The sequence below is a fragment of the Canis aureus genome, chromosome 20 (assembly GCF_053574225.1).
Source record: "Canis aureus isolate CA01 chromosome 20, VMU_Caureus_v.1.0, whole genome shotgun sequence".
NCBI classification, from domain to species: domain Eukaryota; kingdom Metazoa; phylum Chordata; class Mammalia; order Carnivora; family Canidae; genus Canis; species Canis aureus.
This window is the reverse complement of record NC_135630.1, coordinates 32,340,732-32,359,273: the sequence shown is the minus strand read 5'-3', so window position 1 is coordinate 32,359,273 and position 18,542 is coordinate 32,340,732. Positions and strand designations below refer to the sequence as shown.

The 18,542-nt window shown below is 37.0% G+C and overlaps 1 protein-coding gene across 2 annotated transcripts in view; it reads left to right on the top strand.

The window, feature by feature from the left end:
• Nucleotides 1–18,542, top strand: part of CNTNAP5 (contactin associated protein family member 5) — a 796,713-nt gene that overhangs the window by 653,191 nt on the left and 124,980 nt on the right. For both annotated transcript variants that reach the window (XM_077861335.1, XM_077861336.1), the window contains exons 15-17: nucleotides 5,069–5,196; nucleotides 5,366–5,536; nucleotides 15,021–15,239. In XM_077861335.1, coding sequence (XP_077717461.1) covers nucleotides 5,069–5,196; nucleotides 5,366–5,536; nucleotides 15,021–15,239 — 518 coding nt within the window. The remainder of the gene's footprint in view (nucleotides 1–5,068; nucleotides 5,197–5,365; nucleotides 5,537–15,020; nucleotides 15,240–18,542) is intronic.

Below are 18,542 nucleotides of genomic sequence, written 5' to 3'. Positions count from 1 at the left end.
TTGAGGAGGCAAGGGAGGAGCAGGAGAAGAGGGAGAGTGCAGACAGTTGTGGTAAGAACTTTTCTGGCACCGCTAAAGACTGCCTTTGTTCATATCCAGAGCAGGTTAATCAAATCATGCCTCCAGAAATCTTCATCTGTGGTAGTATTTTTTATATTAATTTTATGCTCATAAAATCTTGAGGGCCATGGTAATATCTTAATAATAAGATAATATTGGGTAGACTTTGTCTGTCTTCATACACCAAGACCTGATTATGTTTTCCCATCTATTTGAGGAAAGCCCTATGGTTTCAAGTTTCTAGAATATTTATAGAAGAACTGTAGTTTCCAAAATGTTTAAACATTTGAAAAATTGTGTTGTTTTGTCCTTCATGTTCCTTATCCTGGGAACAGAAAACAAGACTCCAGACATTGTCTGGTTGGGGTAGGGTAGAGAGGAATGGATATGACCTCCTGGTTTGCACTTGTCTATGTGACCACTGTCAATGCTTGCACTTGCTTTTTTTTTTGCAATCAAGTGACAACCAACCTTTAATCTAATCCCCTAAATCTTTTTTTATCAGGAAGTCTTAAGAAGGAAGACAAAAGGGAAATAATTGCCTTAACCAAAGTTAGGGTAGAATCACTGGCAAGCATCACTACAGTACTTCAGACTTGCAGATTTGCCTATGGGCGTCTTACTGTCATTCCTCCCTTGCAGTCACAGGAAGTGGAGGACATCATGTCACCCACTCAAGGGAAGGCTGTGCAGACTGATTCACTTAGATTCACACAGGGGCTTCAAAGGGTGCTAGGGTTTTCAGTTTTTGAATAATTTGCTAGGTTTTTACTACCTTGAGCGTAATGTGTTTTGTTTTTTACTTACAAGTGACTAAAAGAAATAAGGATAGAATGAGGAAACAAAAATCTTTCTTGACAGGCTCAGTGACCCAAGTGACTCTACTAAAAGAAGCTTACAGAACCAAAATTAACCAAAATTTTGTTAACTTAACCAAATTAAGTTAACCAAAATTGATTGGTTCATGGAAAACAAATGGCAGCATGTGACTTTTCGCCACATTTTACTCCAATGAATCACTAAAGAAATCAGCAGCCCCTGTTTTGCTCAGCAATCCTGAATCTGGTAATAACGCAAGATGCAGATAGTTAAAGGAAAAGGAGAACACATTGCTTCTGACATGTTTTTCCATTAACTCATGTGTGTTTCCTGAGGACCACATATGTCTATGCTTTGTATGCTTGGAGCCGCCATAACCTGGTGTCGACAGGTGTCTGTGACTGGCCTCTGCTCATTCACACCAGCGGCTAGGTTCCCTTTCTTACTTTTCCTTTAAAAATTCTTTTCATTTCACATTTTTATTTCAAGTTTTACAGGGAATTCCAACAACTATTTATTGAATTCCCACTTTGTGTTAGTATGTTAATAGTTTTATCGTTGTTGTCTTCTTTAATTTATACAATATCAAAGTGATATTATCCCCATGTTAGAGATAAGAAAACATAGGCCAAGAGTGACTTCACTGACACTCTATAATAAGTATGGTGAGGCACATGGATTCAACTTGTAACAGTCTTGTCCAAATGGCAATGTTTTTCCACTACATATTAATCATTTCTGCACTTAATCAAATACATGAGTACCTAGTACCCTTAGGAAGAATCTTATATATTATTTCAAAAGAGGACAAAATCCATAAAGTGTTTGCCCTTGGAAAAGCAAATTCAAACAAAAGAGAAAGGAAAACAAGTTAGTGTGTAGAAATGTACAGCTGTTGATTTCCTGCTTATTAATAGGTACTACCCTGATTTGTATCACTGTGTATCATCTTATACGCTAAAATCCACCATCACCATCCACTCCCCCAAATATTCCACCCATTGATGCTTTGAAATGTTTGAATCATACCTGTCACTAAGTTGAATTAAATCCAATTTTGCTCTTACTGTGACCTTAAGAGCATGAATAAAATATGCAAAGACTCTTTGACGCCTAGGTTGTCTATGAGCCGAACACAACCCTCACCTGCATCTTATTGCCCAGTGCAGTGTTGGCTCCCACTATGTATATGTTTTTTTTTTGTTTTGTTTTGTTTTTTTGTTGTTTTTAGAATTTAAAATCCATTGTCAAGATTTTAAAACTTGAGAAGTTTTATATTAATATTCCAGTCCGAGTCACTTGTTTGACATTCCTGAATGGCATAATTACTTGTTACTAATGGATATCATCATTTCCCTTTAGCCAGAACAAGTATTTTCTACCAGTTTTCTTCCCTCTATCTCTCTTTTTCTCTTCTTCTCTTTTTCTCTCTCTCTTTACCTCTGACAATGAAGGTATATGTCAGGTTCCATTTATTATCTAACACAAAGCTGGCTCACTCATTTTTATTACTCATCTGGCCCCTGTAGGAATTTAAGTTTGTATCCAAAAAAAAGTATTTTTGGTATTGTGCCTTGCAACATCAAACTAAATATGAATTTTTTCACTGTTACATGGAAAAGATTTTTATTCTTAGAATGCTATTTGTATATCCCAACACTTTGACATAGGACATCAAATTGATTCAGACAAGGTGCCATAGTGTGTAAGGGAGGCAGTAGTTAGCATTGATGGACAGACTTCAGAATCTCCCATTTTCACCTTGAAAATAAAAATGGAGAGGAAAAAAACCTAGAGCAGTGTAGTTTCTTCAGGATTACATATGGGTTTTCTTTACTTTGACTACTTGGAATTTACTGTAAATTCTCTGCTTAAAGGATATTGAAATATGAAGACTAAAATTTTATTCTATGTCTTTGTAACAGTCATAGTTGTTCTTTCAAACAGAAACAAAAGTCTTATTTCCTGATCCTTTGAATGGCCTCTAAATATAGGTACTCAAATAATAGAAAATGGATAATGCATTTCTTTACCATTTTGGTTACTTGACCTGAAGGGTACATGTGCAGGTGAATATTTCATTTATTTATAGCCAAGATGAACTGATATGTTTTTCTCCAAATCTCATGAGCTGGATGCCAAATCTTAACATTTAATTTTCTACAATGTTCTGTGTAGTATGAGATCTCTAATACAGAGTAATAGCTTGATGCATAAAAAGATGGATTGAATTGCCTAAGGCTACAGAAGGACAAAGATAAGAACTAAAATGAGTGTTGCCACTACCATTTTCAAGCATTTTCCATAGATCAGGCACTATTCTAAGTGACTATGTGATCTCATTTAATTCTCTCAAGAACTCTGTTATATAGACTTTATCACCATTTTAAAATTGAGGATGCTGGAGAATCTCAGAAATAAAGTGATTCGCCAACCTAACATAGCTAGGAGCTGGCGACTTGGGATTCCAGAACAAATCTATATGCTTCTGAAGCTATGTCCCAAGCACCACATCACAGTACTCCTGCAATGCTTCTCCAGTTAAGAATTTGAGATATTATTTTCTTGGGCTCTAAACTCAGAGTTGTGAGGGATATGTAAATGACAATGAAATATTACACTGATTTCGAGTGTGTGTTGTTTTGTTGATTTCTTTGTGACTACAGAGAGAGAATCAATATGAATTTGCTCCTTTATGTTCTTGTTATCAAATTGCTACATTATATGCTTTGCCCTGAATATTGGTTCGTGGTGCTGTGTCTCCCAATTCCCATGTACTGGCAAGATGAACCATCCTGTGCTTAACTAGGGCTGTGTGGGTGGGGGGTCCAGGCCACTCTGTGCAGGTTTCAGGCCACCTCATATGATTCAGTTCAACTTGTCATTTAAATTGGTAGCATGCCTAATGGATAGAGCATGGAAATGAAAACGTCCCATCATCTTTTCTAGCAGGCCATCTGATGTTTGGATGAGTAAAATGGAGCAAGACAGAAATGCGAAGTTCACCTTGCCCAGTTAAAAAAGCTTTTGGAGAATTTTGGTTACCATTTCAAGACTTGCTGTTATGTAATATATTTTGTGTTCTTCCCCTTCTTTTAGAAATTTCAGTCTTTTATTAGTCATAAGTTTCAAATTATTATGTCAGAATGATATGTTAGCTCATAACATATAGGCATCTTCATATATATATATATATATATATATATATATATATATATATGCTTAGCCATGGCTATTTTGTATGTTTGTTAAATTTAGACATGAGGCAGATACCACGTATGTGACCAAGCCCCTGACCCTTGTGCCCTGTGAACTTAGGCATTGTCTGATATATCTTAGACTCAGTTTTCTCATCTGTGAATGAAAATAATGGTACCCACTGCACAAAGGTATTGTGTGGGAAAATTTACTTGTCCCCTAGTATATTTCTGGCTCAGAATAGTTATTCATTCAATGCAGGTTTCTTATCTATATTTTTCTTCTCTCAGTTAAATGGTACGTCTTTACCATGAGTCCAAAAACATAGCTTTAAAAAAGGGAAAAAACAATAGCTTCACCCATTTATTTCTAACATTTTTTTTGCCAAAAGGTGACTAGTTAGTTATCTATTTGCATAATTAACAAGGACAAATCATTCCCCAAATCTTTAAAACATAGAGCAAAATATAGAGCAACAAATCGATAACTCTAAAGACTTGTTTTTACCTAGAGTTAAAAGGTGCTAAGAAACATCCCCAGCTGATTAAAACCTGTAGGCAGGTGGCTGAAACAAGTCCTGGGAGTGATTTCAAGTAGGATTTGTGGCGCCCATTTCAAGTTAGTTACTGAGATAGCCAATCTCTGTGGAAAGAGAGATGCTATTTCATGTTACATCAGCGCTGCATGGGGGCAGGTAGGGTGCTGTCAGCCTCAACAAGCAACAGCAAGCTCTGTAAATTACCTGTGTTTCTGGAAAGATGTAGGGAAAATGTGAATTCCACCGGATTTTGGAAGCTGGCCAAGGGTTTTGTGATTGGCATTCCAGTCTTTTGCATATGCTTATGAGATGAAAAGCCTTCTGGTTCCCCCTCCCTGGCCTCACCCTGCTGCTGCAAGCACCCAAATCACCTTTGAAAAAAGGAGTCTTGGTAAAAGAGTCCCTACATTATCCACATTTTTTCCTCTCTTTTCTTAAATTTATGTTTTTCAGGACAAACGATACTGGCTTTCTTTCCTTCAAAGACCACTTGCCTGTCACTCAGATAGTTATCACCGATACCAACAGATCAAACTCAGAAGCTGCTTGGAGAATTGGTCCCTTGCGTTGCTATGGAGACCGTGAGTACTAAATCTAAAGAAGCTTTCTCTCTTCATTACATAAGCACAAGATGTTTTTATTCTCTTATCTCTTTTCCCTGCAGTGTCCCTCAGTCTTGAAAATTATTCACATGTCCAATGCTTTTCTATATCCCATTCTAAAACAATGAACCATTTTTTTTTCATCCAGGGCACTTCTGGAATGCGGTATCATTTTATACAGAAGCTTCTTACCTCCACTTTCCTACCTTCCATGCGGAATTCAGTGCCGATATTTCTTTCTTCTTTAAAACTACGGCTTTATCGGGCGTTTTTCTAGAAAACCTTGGCATTAAAGACTTCATCCGACTTGAAATAAGCTGTAAGTGCCCTCATTTATTAATTTAATGTAATGTCAACAGAAGAAGTTCAAGTCTTGTCTTTGCCACCAACAACTAGTACATGTTGATACTATCAAATTAATGTCTCTGGAAATCTGTAAAATTAGCCATGATAACTTCTAGTTCTTTCTAATGCTTTTTGTTTTATTATTACCTATTAACATTTAATCTTTCTCTCTTCAAAATAGTGCATTCCTCAAATTTCCATAGATACCTACAATGTCTTTTCCACACCTCAGAAATTTTTCAGTGCAGTTTCTATGGAAAGCTTAATGTATTATTATTATTATGCATTCTGTTATGCATATTTGGGGTCTACTTTTTGTTGTACTTTTGCTCTGAAAGTAATTTCCTGATTTATTTCCCACCTTTGGAGGGTGTGACTACCCAATCAGAATTCCCATTGTTTCTCTACCACTTCACCCTAAGCAGTGGTGTATCTAAAGAATTTGACACCAGGATATGGATCATTTTCTAATATCCCATCTCTTATCTACAAGGTTCTATTCAGTAATGATCATAAAGTTAAATGAGGAATAATAGAAATGCAGATAGCAAACTTGTCCTTTGAACTCCCATATGTAATCATGCCAATAAAAAAATTCCAGTACAAAAAAGAAGACATGAATATTTTCTTGTCTGAATATTATTTTAGTCTTTTTTTAATAAAAAGGGCAAAAACATACCTGTACATTGGTTTGTTCCATTAATAATTACATTAACATTTTTCTTCCTTCAAGTTTACTTCTGCAAATTTGTAGTTGACTTCATCAAAATTAATTGTCTTCCCATGTGTGTGTTCAAAATATAGTATAATCAGATTTGCCCGTCTATCTTATATCGATCAAAAGATACTTCTACAGGGCAGCCTGGGTGGCTCAACGGTTTAGCGCCACCTTCAGCCCAGGGTGTGATCCTGGAGACCTGGGATTGAGTCCCATGTCAGGCTCCCTGCTTCTCCCCTCTGCCTGTGTCTGTGCCTCCCTCTCTCTGTGTCTTTCATGAATAAATAAGTAAAATCTTTAAAAAAAGGATACTTTTACAATTTTAAATTTAAAATATTTTTTCACATTAAGCAACAGACATATAAATTTTAAGAAATGTTTTAAACATAAAGATAAATTTGGTAGATATTCATAAAAATATTTTATTTTACAATAAATTCCAGGAACTGCATTTCTTTCCATGTGTTTTCTTCAAGATCAATTCTAGCAACTTTTAAATTTGTCTGCAATCAATAAAAAATTCAATAAGATATTTTCACCAGAAATTTCATCACAGATTACTATCCTATTTGGTAAAATATTATGGAGTTCCTAAAGGTTTGCAGTGTGTGAGCTCCCTTTGGGTGCAATCTGTGTCCACAAGCCCTGTGATAATGTGTGTTCATATGTGTCAACAGATTTGGGTTAAACAATGATAGCACAGTAATTACAAAAATGAGAAATCAAAAATTGAATTCTTACTCTTAAAGCTAAGTCTATATATTTGAATCTGCATGTTTAGGAGCCAAAGGTATATCTGGAGTTTTTTATATTAACTTACCTCTTGAATATATTTATTAAGTGGTAAGTAATAAAATGTGCTATTTGAAGCTTACATATACATTATTAAAGATTCATACTGACATCAGCATTTGTTAGAACTTAGACCAACAAAAGGCTTTTTTTGGTAGAGGAATGTTTTTTCACTGATACTGTTTAGAATTCCTGGTGCGTGACAATAATAAAAGCATCTACCTTTAATTGCTTTTGCTGATTTTCAGTTTTCTGCACTCATTATCCACCTCCCCCCCTTATTTCTTTTACACAGACAAATTGCTCCCACCATCTTGCCCTCATTATGCCCATGGCCATGATCACTTATGCTTGTCATTAGATGTCTCATTTATCTGTGTCTAAACGGAGTTTTTGATAGTTTGATGGAGGCAATTGACCCATACTATGATAATGATGTGATGTGACTTCATGAAATATCCTTAAAAGCATAAGTAATGTCTTGGCAACAGGAGCTTGGAAATTTGAGAGTTCCAGAGAAAGACACAAAAGCATTGCTGGAGGAGATGGTGGAGGTGTTTACACCAGACCCCTGCAAATCACCAAGTAGCAAGTGTTCCTTTTGCAGTTACAGCACAATATATACAGGGAAAGAGATCTCTTTAATTCATAGTTTTAACCTCCTTTTACTCCAACTATTTAGACTATTAATGGGAGGAAGCTTCTGTGGCTTTAGTGTGAAATAAGATCTCTCCTATCTAAGTTAACCAGGCTCTGAAAATGTGGGGTTGAGTGCCAACCATTGCATAATATGGATATAATAACCTCAATGTAAATTTAATAAAAATCAGGCCCTAAGGCCTTTTGATTCATTAAAGCAGCACAAATGTCATGGCATATTATCACAAGGTAATGAGCAATGATTTAGTGTTAATTACATTTCAATGTCCAATTTGTTTGTACTTTCTGGTACTATATTTTGTCCTCTGGGTTATAAAAAATGATTTAAATGAAGGCGGTATTAAATTTGATGAAAATTTAAAAATACATTGATGTAATTGTTTGTTGTACCTTTTTTCACCAGGTTTGAGAACATATAGTTTTTTGAAATTTTATGTAAAAGTTTTAAAGCAAAACATCATATTTTCCAAAATATTTTATTATTTAAAAGGAAAAAAAAAACAAATTAGAAGGGATCCTGCATTTCTTATTGAAAGCTACACTCATCCCATGCTTTTTCTGCAGATAAAATTTTCACCTTAAGGGATTCATAACAAGATACTTCTGTAGATCAGTTACTTACGAAGGAAATGGCCTTTAAAAACATGAAGTGGCTCAGAATAGATTCCTCTTCCATCCTCAAGGAATGTTCCTATCTAACTATCTGAACAGAAGCTTCCAAAGTTGATATATCCATATTGTTCGACAGGGAATAAGAAGTTTCCATGAAATTTTCAGTCCATTTTCCACTTCCAGCTAAGATGTGTGAATTCTGTAGCCTTGAGATTAGTCCATATTCTAAGAGAAACAAGACATTTCACAGTGTCAAGTCTTAGTGGGTCTGTTTCAAATGAGACTGAGGAAAAAAAAAGAGCTGTTTTGACAATTATCTAACAATTGCTGTGCAGATGGAAATGGGTATTTTGGAGTGGGTGAGGAGAAGCAGAAGGGAGTGGCTGTTGAGAGTGTGGTGTAGTGGAAAGAGCCTATAGCTTACAATCCCAGGTGGATTCAATTTCCATTCCTCTAAATTTGTCAGCATATTCTTCATCTGTTTAGTGCTTACTTATGCAAAAATGGGATTTATGACATCCATATGCCAATCATATGTATTTGGCTGCAATTAAAAGAAAACATGATCTGAACTACTGGACACAAGGACAGGAATTCACCAGGATTGTGACATGTGACTAAGTCCAGAATTGACAAGACACTTTATTTCTGGTTGGATTCATCAGTTTTATAATGTTATCTGTGATTTATTTCCCTCCTTACACCGACTCCTGAATATCTGCTTCAGTCTGAAACTAGCTCTCCTCCAAGGGAGAGCTGCATTTCAGTTGAGAGATGAAATTCCTCATGTGCAGCTCACCTGGCCACCTCTGACCAATGCCTCTGGCTGTGGAAGTAAGATTGCAGACTAGTTTTGCCAGGGCCCACCTTTATATCTGGCAAGGGACCTAATATGTCCTAAAATCTATAAAGAGGGAAAAATAATTTCCCTCTTAACTTCTCTATTCTTGGCTGTAACCCCTGCAATGAGGGTTACATAACTTCTTTATGAGAGAAAAACAAAAAGAAGTTTACTAATATGCACACATTGTGTGAACATGAGAAATGGACAGAGAAAAATGAGTAACTCAAAGAAGTGGCTTAGAACTACAGCTTATCTGTCAACAGAGAATAATAAATTTGTGGAGAAATTATAGACAAAAAAAGGAAGCTTTAGGTTTCTAAGAGTAGAGATAAAGGCTAGTTAGTGAAGTTTGTTATGCAGATTCCTCTGGTGCCAATAGGGTCTATAGTTGTCTAGACCCTATCTCTGGACTGATAGGGTCTACAGTTGTCTCCAGGCAATTAATTTTTGTCCTTCTGGTAGACAGGGGAGGAGAGGAGAGACATCTCTGTAACTTTATATACTGCTTTATTTTTTTTTTAAATTTTATTTATTTATTCATGAGAGACAGAGAGGGAGAGAGAGAGAGAGAGAGAGAGAGGCAGAGACACAGGCAGAGAAAGAAGCAGGCTCCATGTAGGGAGCCCGATGTGGGACTCAATCCTGGGACTCCAGAGTCATGCCCTGGGCCGAAGGTAGGCACTAAAGCGCTGAGCCATCCAGGGATCCCCTATGTCCTACTCTAAATAACAGGGGGAGCACAGGGAGTTTTCCTTGCTTCTGCTTCTTCTCAATTGCCTTCAGCTCAAAATCATCCTGAGATTAAAGTAGCATATTTTGGAGGGGTATATTCTGCTAGCCTTCAAGACCATGGACGAAGTGAATGAGATAGACATATATATATGTATATATGTTTATTATATGTCATATATATCATTTTTGTGGATATATATGTATATATGACCTATATCCATACATGTCATATATATGATATCTATGATATACATATATATGGAAGGGGGATGGGAGAAAGAAAGATTTGAGTTGTAATATTCAGCAGTATCATATCAAGAATAATACCAGGGCAGCCCTGGTGGGGCTTCAGCTCAGGGTGTGATCCTGGAGACCCGGGATCGAGTCCCATGTCAGGCTCCCTGCATGGTGCCTGCTTCTCCCTCTGCCTGTGTCTTGGCCTCTCTCTCTCTGTGTCTCTCTCCCATGAATAAATAAATAAAATCTTTAAAAAAAATAAAGATTAAAAAAAAGAATAATACCAAAAAAACCCCAATATTACCAGATATGATGAGAACTTGAAGATAGACTCTCAGATCCTCCGAGAAGGTAAAATTAGTACTGATAATAATTAAATTTATATATTTGTATAATATAAATAGTATAATGTATTATACTTAAACTAAATTGTTGAGTGTCCACATTGATTAGACACTGTATTAAATAATTTACATTTATTATTCATTAGTTTTCAAATATTTTATTTATTTATTCATGAGAGACACAGAAAGAGAGAGGCAGAGACACAGACAGAGGGAGAAGCAGGCTCTATGCAGCGATCCCGATGTAGGACTAGATCCCAGTACTCCAGGATCACGCCCTGAGCCGGAGAGTAGACATTTAACTGCTGAGCCACCCAGGCGTCCCTATTCATTAGTTTTTAAAGAATCCTATTGACAATATTCAAGACACTGCACTATAAATTTCATTGTTCAATTCCAAGTCAGATATGCAGATGAAGAAAGTGACCGTAGAGAGAGTTAATAACACACCCAGAGTCACACAGCTAGTAAGAGTCAGAATCCAGGATCAAGCAACCACTCTGTTCCTTTTTTTAAATATTTTATTTATTTATTCATGAGAGACACAGAGAGAGAAGCAGAGACACAGAGACGGAGAAGCAGGCTCCTCGATCCAGGTATCAGGATTGCGCCCTGAGCCAAAGGCAGACGCTCAACCACTGAGCCACCCAGGTGTCCCTACCACTCTGTTCCTTAATACAACTTCCTATTCTGCTTTGCCAGACTGCTTCAACACACAAGAATGTTAGGACTAAAGAGAAAATAGAATTGTTTTTCTCCATGATTTGGGACATAAGACATTTAGGAAGTCCTCAAAATTTTATGCAAAGTGTATGTGATTTTTTCCTAGAGGTATCTTGTCCCCAAAAATGTTTAACAATATATCATGTAGTTCATATTTCCCATTTTGTAAATGTATGCTTGGAAGATCAGAGAGGGTAAGTGACTTCTTTGTCCATAAATTGTCCCTGGGATTTATCTCACACCTGACATGGGGTCAGGGCTGAGGACACAGACATGGGATTCAAGGAAGAGAGAACATTATACAGGAACCTTAACTCAGCTTCTCATCCTCTAGAAGTACCTGGTAGACATTCTCTTGAACTTATGGCATTTTCTTCCACATAGTATGTCCCTTTGTCTGCCTTCTCAATAGCACACTGTGAGATCATTGGGTTTCTTTTGTATGTGCATTCTCAGGGCCTTGCATAGACCTGGATTGGTAAAACCCACTGAAGGGCCAAGTGACTCTTCAGCTTTGTCTTGAGCCACAAGGGAGTAAATAATGAGGAAAAATATTTGTCAGACAGGTGAGAGAAGGAAAAGCCAGGGGGTAAATTCATACTGGAACTATGGTTGACACAGGACTTCTGGTTTTCCCCTCCAGGGCCATCAGGTGATAACCATCCCTCTAGCAAACGAGAGCGGGCTTATGTTTGCCTCAGGTTCCCATCCTCAGAGGCATTAGGCAATGTTGGATGAATCACTTACTTACTTACATTATTCTTCTCAGTTGTTTCCAGGCATCTCAATTATATAATTGCACTTTGACACACCCCCCACAGGACACTGCATAGGTTTGGGGGAATATTTTTTTCATAAGAAGAGTGGGTTTAAAAAATGAGTTCCAGAGACACATTGCCTGGATTTAAATCTTGACTCTGCCCCATCTGGGTTGAAGCAACTTGTCAACTCAGCTCCCTCGGCTGCATTATGTTACCTGTCTCATAAGATGATAGTGAATTCCTTAAAATATTAAGGAATTCATTCACAAAAAATGCTTAGCCAGGTAAGTGTCTGGCTTGTGGTAAGCACTCAGTAGACATTAGCTGTGATTATTACATTTTACTGATTGTCCCCAGTTCTAGGAGGAATGGATTAAACAAAGTAGGTCTTTAATAGTGACCTAAATAAAATTAAATAATGATAATTTTAAAAAATTCAAGGAAGTTAAGTCCAGGGTATAAAATTAAAACAAAACAAAACAAAACAAAAACAAACGAAAATCACCTAAAGAAAATTATAAATTATATTTAGTATGTATAATGTTTTAATGAATGAGTCTTTGGTTGGATGAGAGCTTCCTATATACCAGCCCTGGTGCTAGGTGTCCAATTAGTGAGGTGTTCATCTAGAGTTTGCAGACTAGTTGGGGTGACAGACCATAAACAGATCATTATAAAACAGGGGGATAAATCTTGGAGCAGGGATAAGCCTGGACAGGAAGCCTAACAAGCAGAGGGGTGGCAGGGGGTGGTGGGCAGATGCAGCAGTAGAGGAAGAGCTCCATAAAGATATGCTGTCCATGTAGAACTTAATATCCACAAAACCAGCTTTGCAGGAAGGCTTTTAGCAAAATCTTTAATGTTTTTCCTTTCCAATTCTCACCAATCTTTACCTTTGTTCTGTAGAGAGAAATAAATTGAGATCCCAGTTATCTCACAGTTAGTGTTTATTTGATCTCAAAATGTGCAGGGCTTCAAGGTGCCATCTGTGGCCTGAATAAGAAACAGAAAATAGCTCAAAGGGCCAAATTCACTCTTATTTAATCATTTAATTGTTGAACCCAATTTTTTGCCTCAGTTCTGTCTTCTTTAATGCATGGGTTTATGAGCCAAAGCCATGTGGCTGAATTGGTCAGCCATATCACGATAATAATAGCAATAGCTAATAGGTGTGACAAGATCGAAAACATGCTTTAGGTCCTGATGGCTCCAGAGACGATGCTTTCAAATCCCATTTCCGGGCCTCTACCTCCTTGCCTCTCTTTTAGGTCAGGGCTCACTTTGACCAGAATGCAAAACAATTCAAGCTCTCCAGTTACTTTAAATGCCACCTACTGGGGGCTTCTTATACTAAGGCTGGTTCTTTGGGTTTAAAGGCTGAGAAGAAAAAAAAAAAATGAGTGGGAAATATCAGAAAGGGAGACAAAACATGAAAGACTCCTAACCCTGGGAAACGAACTAGGGGTGGTGGAAGGGGAGGTGGGTGGGGGGTGGTGACTGGGTGACGGGCACTGAGGTGGGCACTTGACAGGATGAACACTGGGTGTTATTCTATATGTTGGCAAATTGAACACCAATAAAAAATAAATTTATAAAAAAAATAAATAAATAAAGGCTGAGAAGAGAGTGGTCCAGAGTGCTATTTGACATTTGGTATCACTGATAATTCAGATGTGGCAGTGGATGACTTTATCAAATAAATATCCATGTCCTGTTTTAAGTGAAAAGGAGGAGGGCTCCTCCTCCTAAAGGAGAGGGGGCTGCCTAAGATGCTTAGAAGGAAGAGAAGATCTGTCATAGGAAGTCTCCTGTGACTGAAAGGGGACTGTATTCTCATCAATATCAATTTATAATTTACCCCTACATATCCTTCAGATTTAGAAACTTCTTATGTAATAATGTAAAATATGAAAAGACATACTCTAAGTAGAGAAAAATGGAGAATTCTACTTTTTGAGTCAGATTCTTTGTACTATATAAGAAACAGAAAATTATAACTTTAGTTTTCTCATCCATAAGATGGGCTTAAAAATGATGCCTTTCTCATGCATTGTTTTGAGAGTTAAAATGACAGGATCTATGGTCAGTACTTAGTACATAGCACTCAGCAGAACTCATTGTACTTATTGTGGTCCTGCTATTTCTCTTTCTCTGTCCCTCAATGGCTATATGTCACCACCACCACCATCACCACCACCAATACCACCATTACCATCACCATCACCATCATAACCACCATCACCACTATCACCACCACCATCACCACCATCACCACCACCATCACTATCATCACCATCATCAGCACCACCACTATCATCACCACCAACACTACCACTGCCAACACCACTACCATGACCATCGTCATTGTCATCATCATCATTGGTATTATTACTCCTGATTGACTGATCCCTGGCATGTGTGTTATGCAGATTTTTATAGAAAGGGAGAAAGAGTCATGAAAGGTGGATGGGGGCTTCTGTTTTATCCCAGGCATCACTACTTGCAGTGAAATGTCCTTGAGAAATGCACTTAAACTTTCTGAGTCTCATTGAAAAAGAGAAAAAAGTCCTAAGAATAGCATAAATGATTACAATCATATATATTAATGAAATAACATAGAGGAGAACACTGGACTTTCAAGAATGTGAATCCTCTCCCTGTGGGAATGTAGTGGTCTTGTTAATCTAGTATCTACAGATAACCATGAGAATACCATTGCAGCCCAAATAGGCCCATAAAACTCCAAGCCTTGGCATCTATGCATGTTTATCAGATAGGCATCTGTGGCCTTGTCCCTTATCCTATTTCTTGAATTCTCATGATAAGTATCAAGTAGGCCAAACAAAGAGTTTAGGATTTAGTATTTGGTAATTTTCACAATCAATTGGTAATTTAAATACTGCAGAGATTTCAACTGAAGACCTCTTTACCTCATATTGACTTGCAGTCATTCGTACCATTTATTCAGGGCGTGCCTATGACCTCAATGCACTGACATCCCTCATCTTCCTACCTGTTTCCTTTGTTGGTTTCAGCTCCATCTGAGATCACTTTTGCTATTGATGTTGGAAATGGCCCTGTAGAGCTCATAGTTCACTCTCCTTCTCTTCTGAATGACAACCAATGGCATTACGTCCGGGCTGAAAGGAATCTCAAGGAGACTTCACTCCAGGTGGACAGCCTCCCGAGGATGACCAGGGAGACTTCGGAGGAAGGTCATTTCCGATTGCAGCTGAACAGCCAGCTGTTTGTAGGTAAGGAATATCTTGATGCCCGTCTGTGCTAAAACCCTACAAGACTTCTGTGTGAGTAGGCCCGGGGAAAACTATGATTTTGTTTCAGAACTGAAGGATGATTAAAATATGTCATAAAGCATTTATAAACATAAATATGATTTTACAAATTCTTCCTTTCTAGCTTCATCATCCTCAGCAATAGGAAGTTATGTCACCCCTCAGCAAATTTCGAGGTGATCTCAGACTCTTTGTATCTTTTCTCCTTGTACATATTATCTTCAGATGTCTGAGGACCCCTATTATTTTTCATTCTTACAGTCAAAATCTACTTGTAGAAAAAGAATATATCAACTATTTACACCTTAGTAGGTGTTGCCTCTAAGTCAGTGAGCCCACCCTTCACCCTTCCTAGTGATACCTGACTCTTGATAATTATTGATAATTGTGCAATAAAATATATTACAGTATCTCACAGGGATGTGTCACCAGTCATATGGTGGGGAAGGAACTACTGTTTTCCATGGTATTCTTTGATGCCCCCTGAAATCACACCATTGAGGTAGCTGCCTTGCTTTTGCACAGAAAATTAGGCCTGGTTCCTGAGCTGATGTCCCTCCATTAGGCAGTTTCTCCTGAGACTCAGAATCAGCCTCTAGACAAGTTGTTCATCTCAACTACTTAGAGTGGGACCAGAAAAGTTCAAACATCACTTACTGAGTCCATTCATTCATTCATTCATTCATTCCGTAAGTAGTCACTGAGCACCAAAAACAAGCCAGGAACCTTGTTGGATGACGGGAACTGAAAGATAAATTGTTCAGTGACACTACTTTTCAAAGAGCTGTGTGTGTGTGTGTGTGTGTGTGTGTGTGTGTGTGTGTGTACATAAAAGAGAGAGAATGAGAGAGAGAGAGGAAGAGAATTTAGCCACACAAGTCCAGGTAGGAAAGGTCAGCCTCATAGCTATAATTTAGTAAAGATTTTTTGAAAGTAGGTTAAACAGGACTTGTAAATCTTTATAGTACAAAACATAGCTGTAAATATTAGGGCAATTGTAATATTATCAAAGCTAAGAAGTTGTTCTTATATAAAACTTAAAGTTTTATATAAGTGATATAAGTAAGGTCCAAAATTTTCCAGTCAACCCAGATTTGATTTTCTTTCCTCATTTATTTATTTAGCCAATTCTCACACTACATAACTTTACTACTAGTAATGAAATGTCATCAGCAATCAATGGATATTTCTTACATGTTTCTTTAAATTGCGTTTGTGCCACTTTTAATTCTGACAAAAGCATTCGCTAAAAGCACACCAGCTAAAAGGAAAAAAAGTAACAGAATATGTCATATTTTCTCTTCTCAAGAGGAATCATATTTCTTTCTTCATCTGTCATGTTTTATCTATGTAGCAGAACCAATGATTTAAGTGATTAAGAGCATTTTTATGATTCTAAGGCATTTACTTAATTAATAACCTACATGAGTGATATGATTTAATCTTAAAATATTTTTGGAAATTTATATTGCTGTTTTAATTCTATTTAAACATCATATTTTATTTCTCTGAAGAAGTTTGCTAGTCATCAAGATTTAATGTCTTTTTTGTTGAAATCAATTCAAGTAGTTTGCAATTTTCATAAATTATATTCCATGCCAAAGTTTAATTTATTTCAGGGAGTATTTATGAATCTTTCTGGCAGAAAGGTGTATATAAAGATGGAATAATATTTTTTATCCTTCCATGCAAATTTCATGTCCTCATGAAATTATCATATGTCCTGAATATGTGATAAACTTTGTGCAAGTCAAAAGGGAAAAGTCGCAGCTGTGTTTCATGGCAGGTTTTTATCTCCAGACATTTCAGTTAAATTGATCACAAATGCAGTGAGTTGTAGGAGCATGTCAATGGGACTGGAGGACATATCTTGCTTGAGCTGGAGCCAAGGTCAGCTGTGGTGAGAGCACCTGCTTCTGTTATGTTTCTCTCCAATAAGTTCCATCTCAGATGTTACTCTGCTTTATTGAATTTGTCTTAATGTACTTGAAGGCGAAGAAAAAAACAACGTGCTATTAGAGGTCATTTTAGTCTGTTGGTTTGAATTCTGTTGTTTAGTGTTCAGTAATACACTCATTTAGAAATGTCAGGTGGTCAAAAATGCTGAAGTCCCAATATTTCCATTTTGTATAATTCAGTGGTCCAAAAACAAAAAACAAAACCCTCTACTTAGCTCTAACGGACAAAATGAAGAATTGCATTCCCTATCATTCAAAACTTTAGAGACACTGGATATTTATATTTGCTAGGCAGAAAAAAAATATCATTGATGTGTACTTCTTCCCAGGGATAGATTGAAGGTAGCAGTATTTAAATATTCATTTGGATATGCCTGTCTGGATACCTTTAGCCACTAAAGGATCTTTTGATCAAAACAGAGCATTGTTCAGCATTGTAATCACTGCTGTAGATGTGTGCTTGTGAGTGCTTTCTGAGTACTGGAAACAGGTTGAATTTTATAGAACAGCATGTACCTCTTCACTGTCCTTGTCATTGGAATGTGACAAGTTGAAGTGCTCATATATGAGTCAATGCATGCTGGATTCCCAGAATTGATATTTTTATCTTCAGACTTTTATTACCATGATAGTTAGGGATATTTGCAACCATGCCATCCTACTGGTTACATTTTTTTAATGGAATAGGAGAAACTTCATAACACATAGATTCTGAAATATATGCTGCAAGTATGTAATTAGCTCATCCTTGAAACTCTTGGAGGTATTAATTACCCCTCTGGTTTGCTGTTCCCTATGAATGTGCCAGTCAGTGAGCAGATGAGGCAAGAGGAATCCAAGAACTAGCACCCATTGCTGAAAGTGAAATGGAGAGATATGGGTGTGTATACCAGGTCAACTGGCAACAGGTCACAGGAAATTGGTTAAAAAACCAAACCAAAACCAAACCAAAACAAAACAGCTAGCCTTGGTTTACCCATTGTCTTTATCTGCAGAATGGAAAAGCTATCTGGTAGCTGATCTCTCAGTACCCAATGGTCTGCAATCTCCATGTTTATGCTAGGAATGACAATCATCTTTATCCTCATTCTCCCCAAATCTGAATCGCATTTTTCCAAATTTGCTGAATTATAGACATTTTGTAAAGATGTGGGCCTGTTTCATTTTCATGTGATTTTTACTGCCTTCTTAATTTTTTTCTTTCATGGACTCATGTTTCGTTTTGTTTTTTATTGTTTATTGTTGTTGTGTCAAAGTAAACTGAAGTTGTTCCCACTTGATAGCTCCTTAGGGAAAATAGTAGACT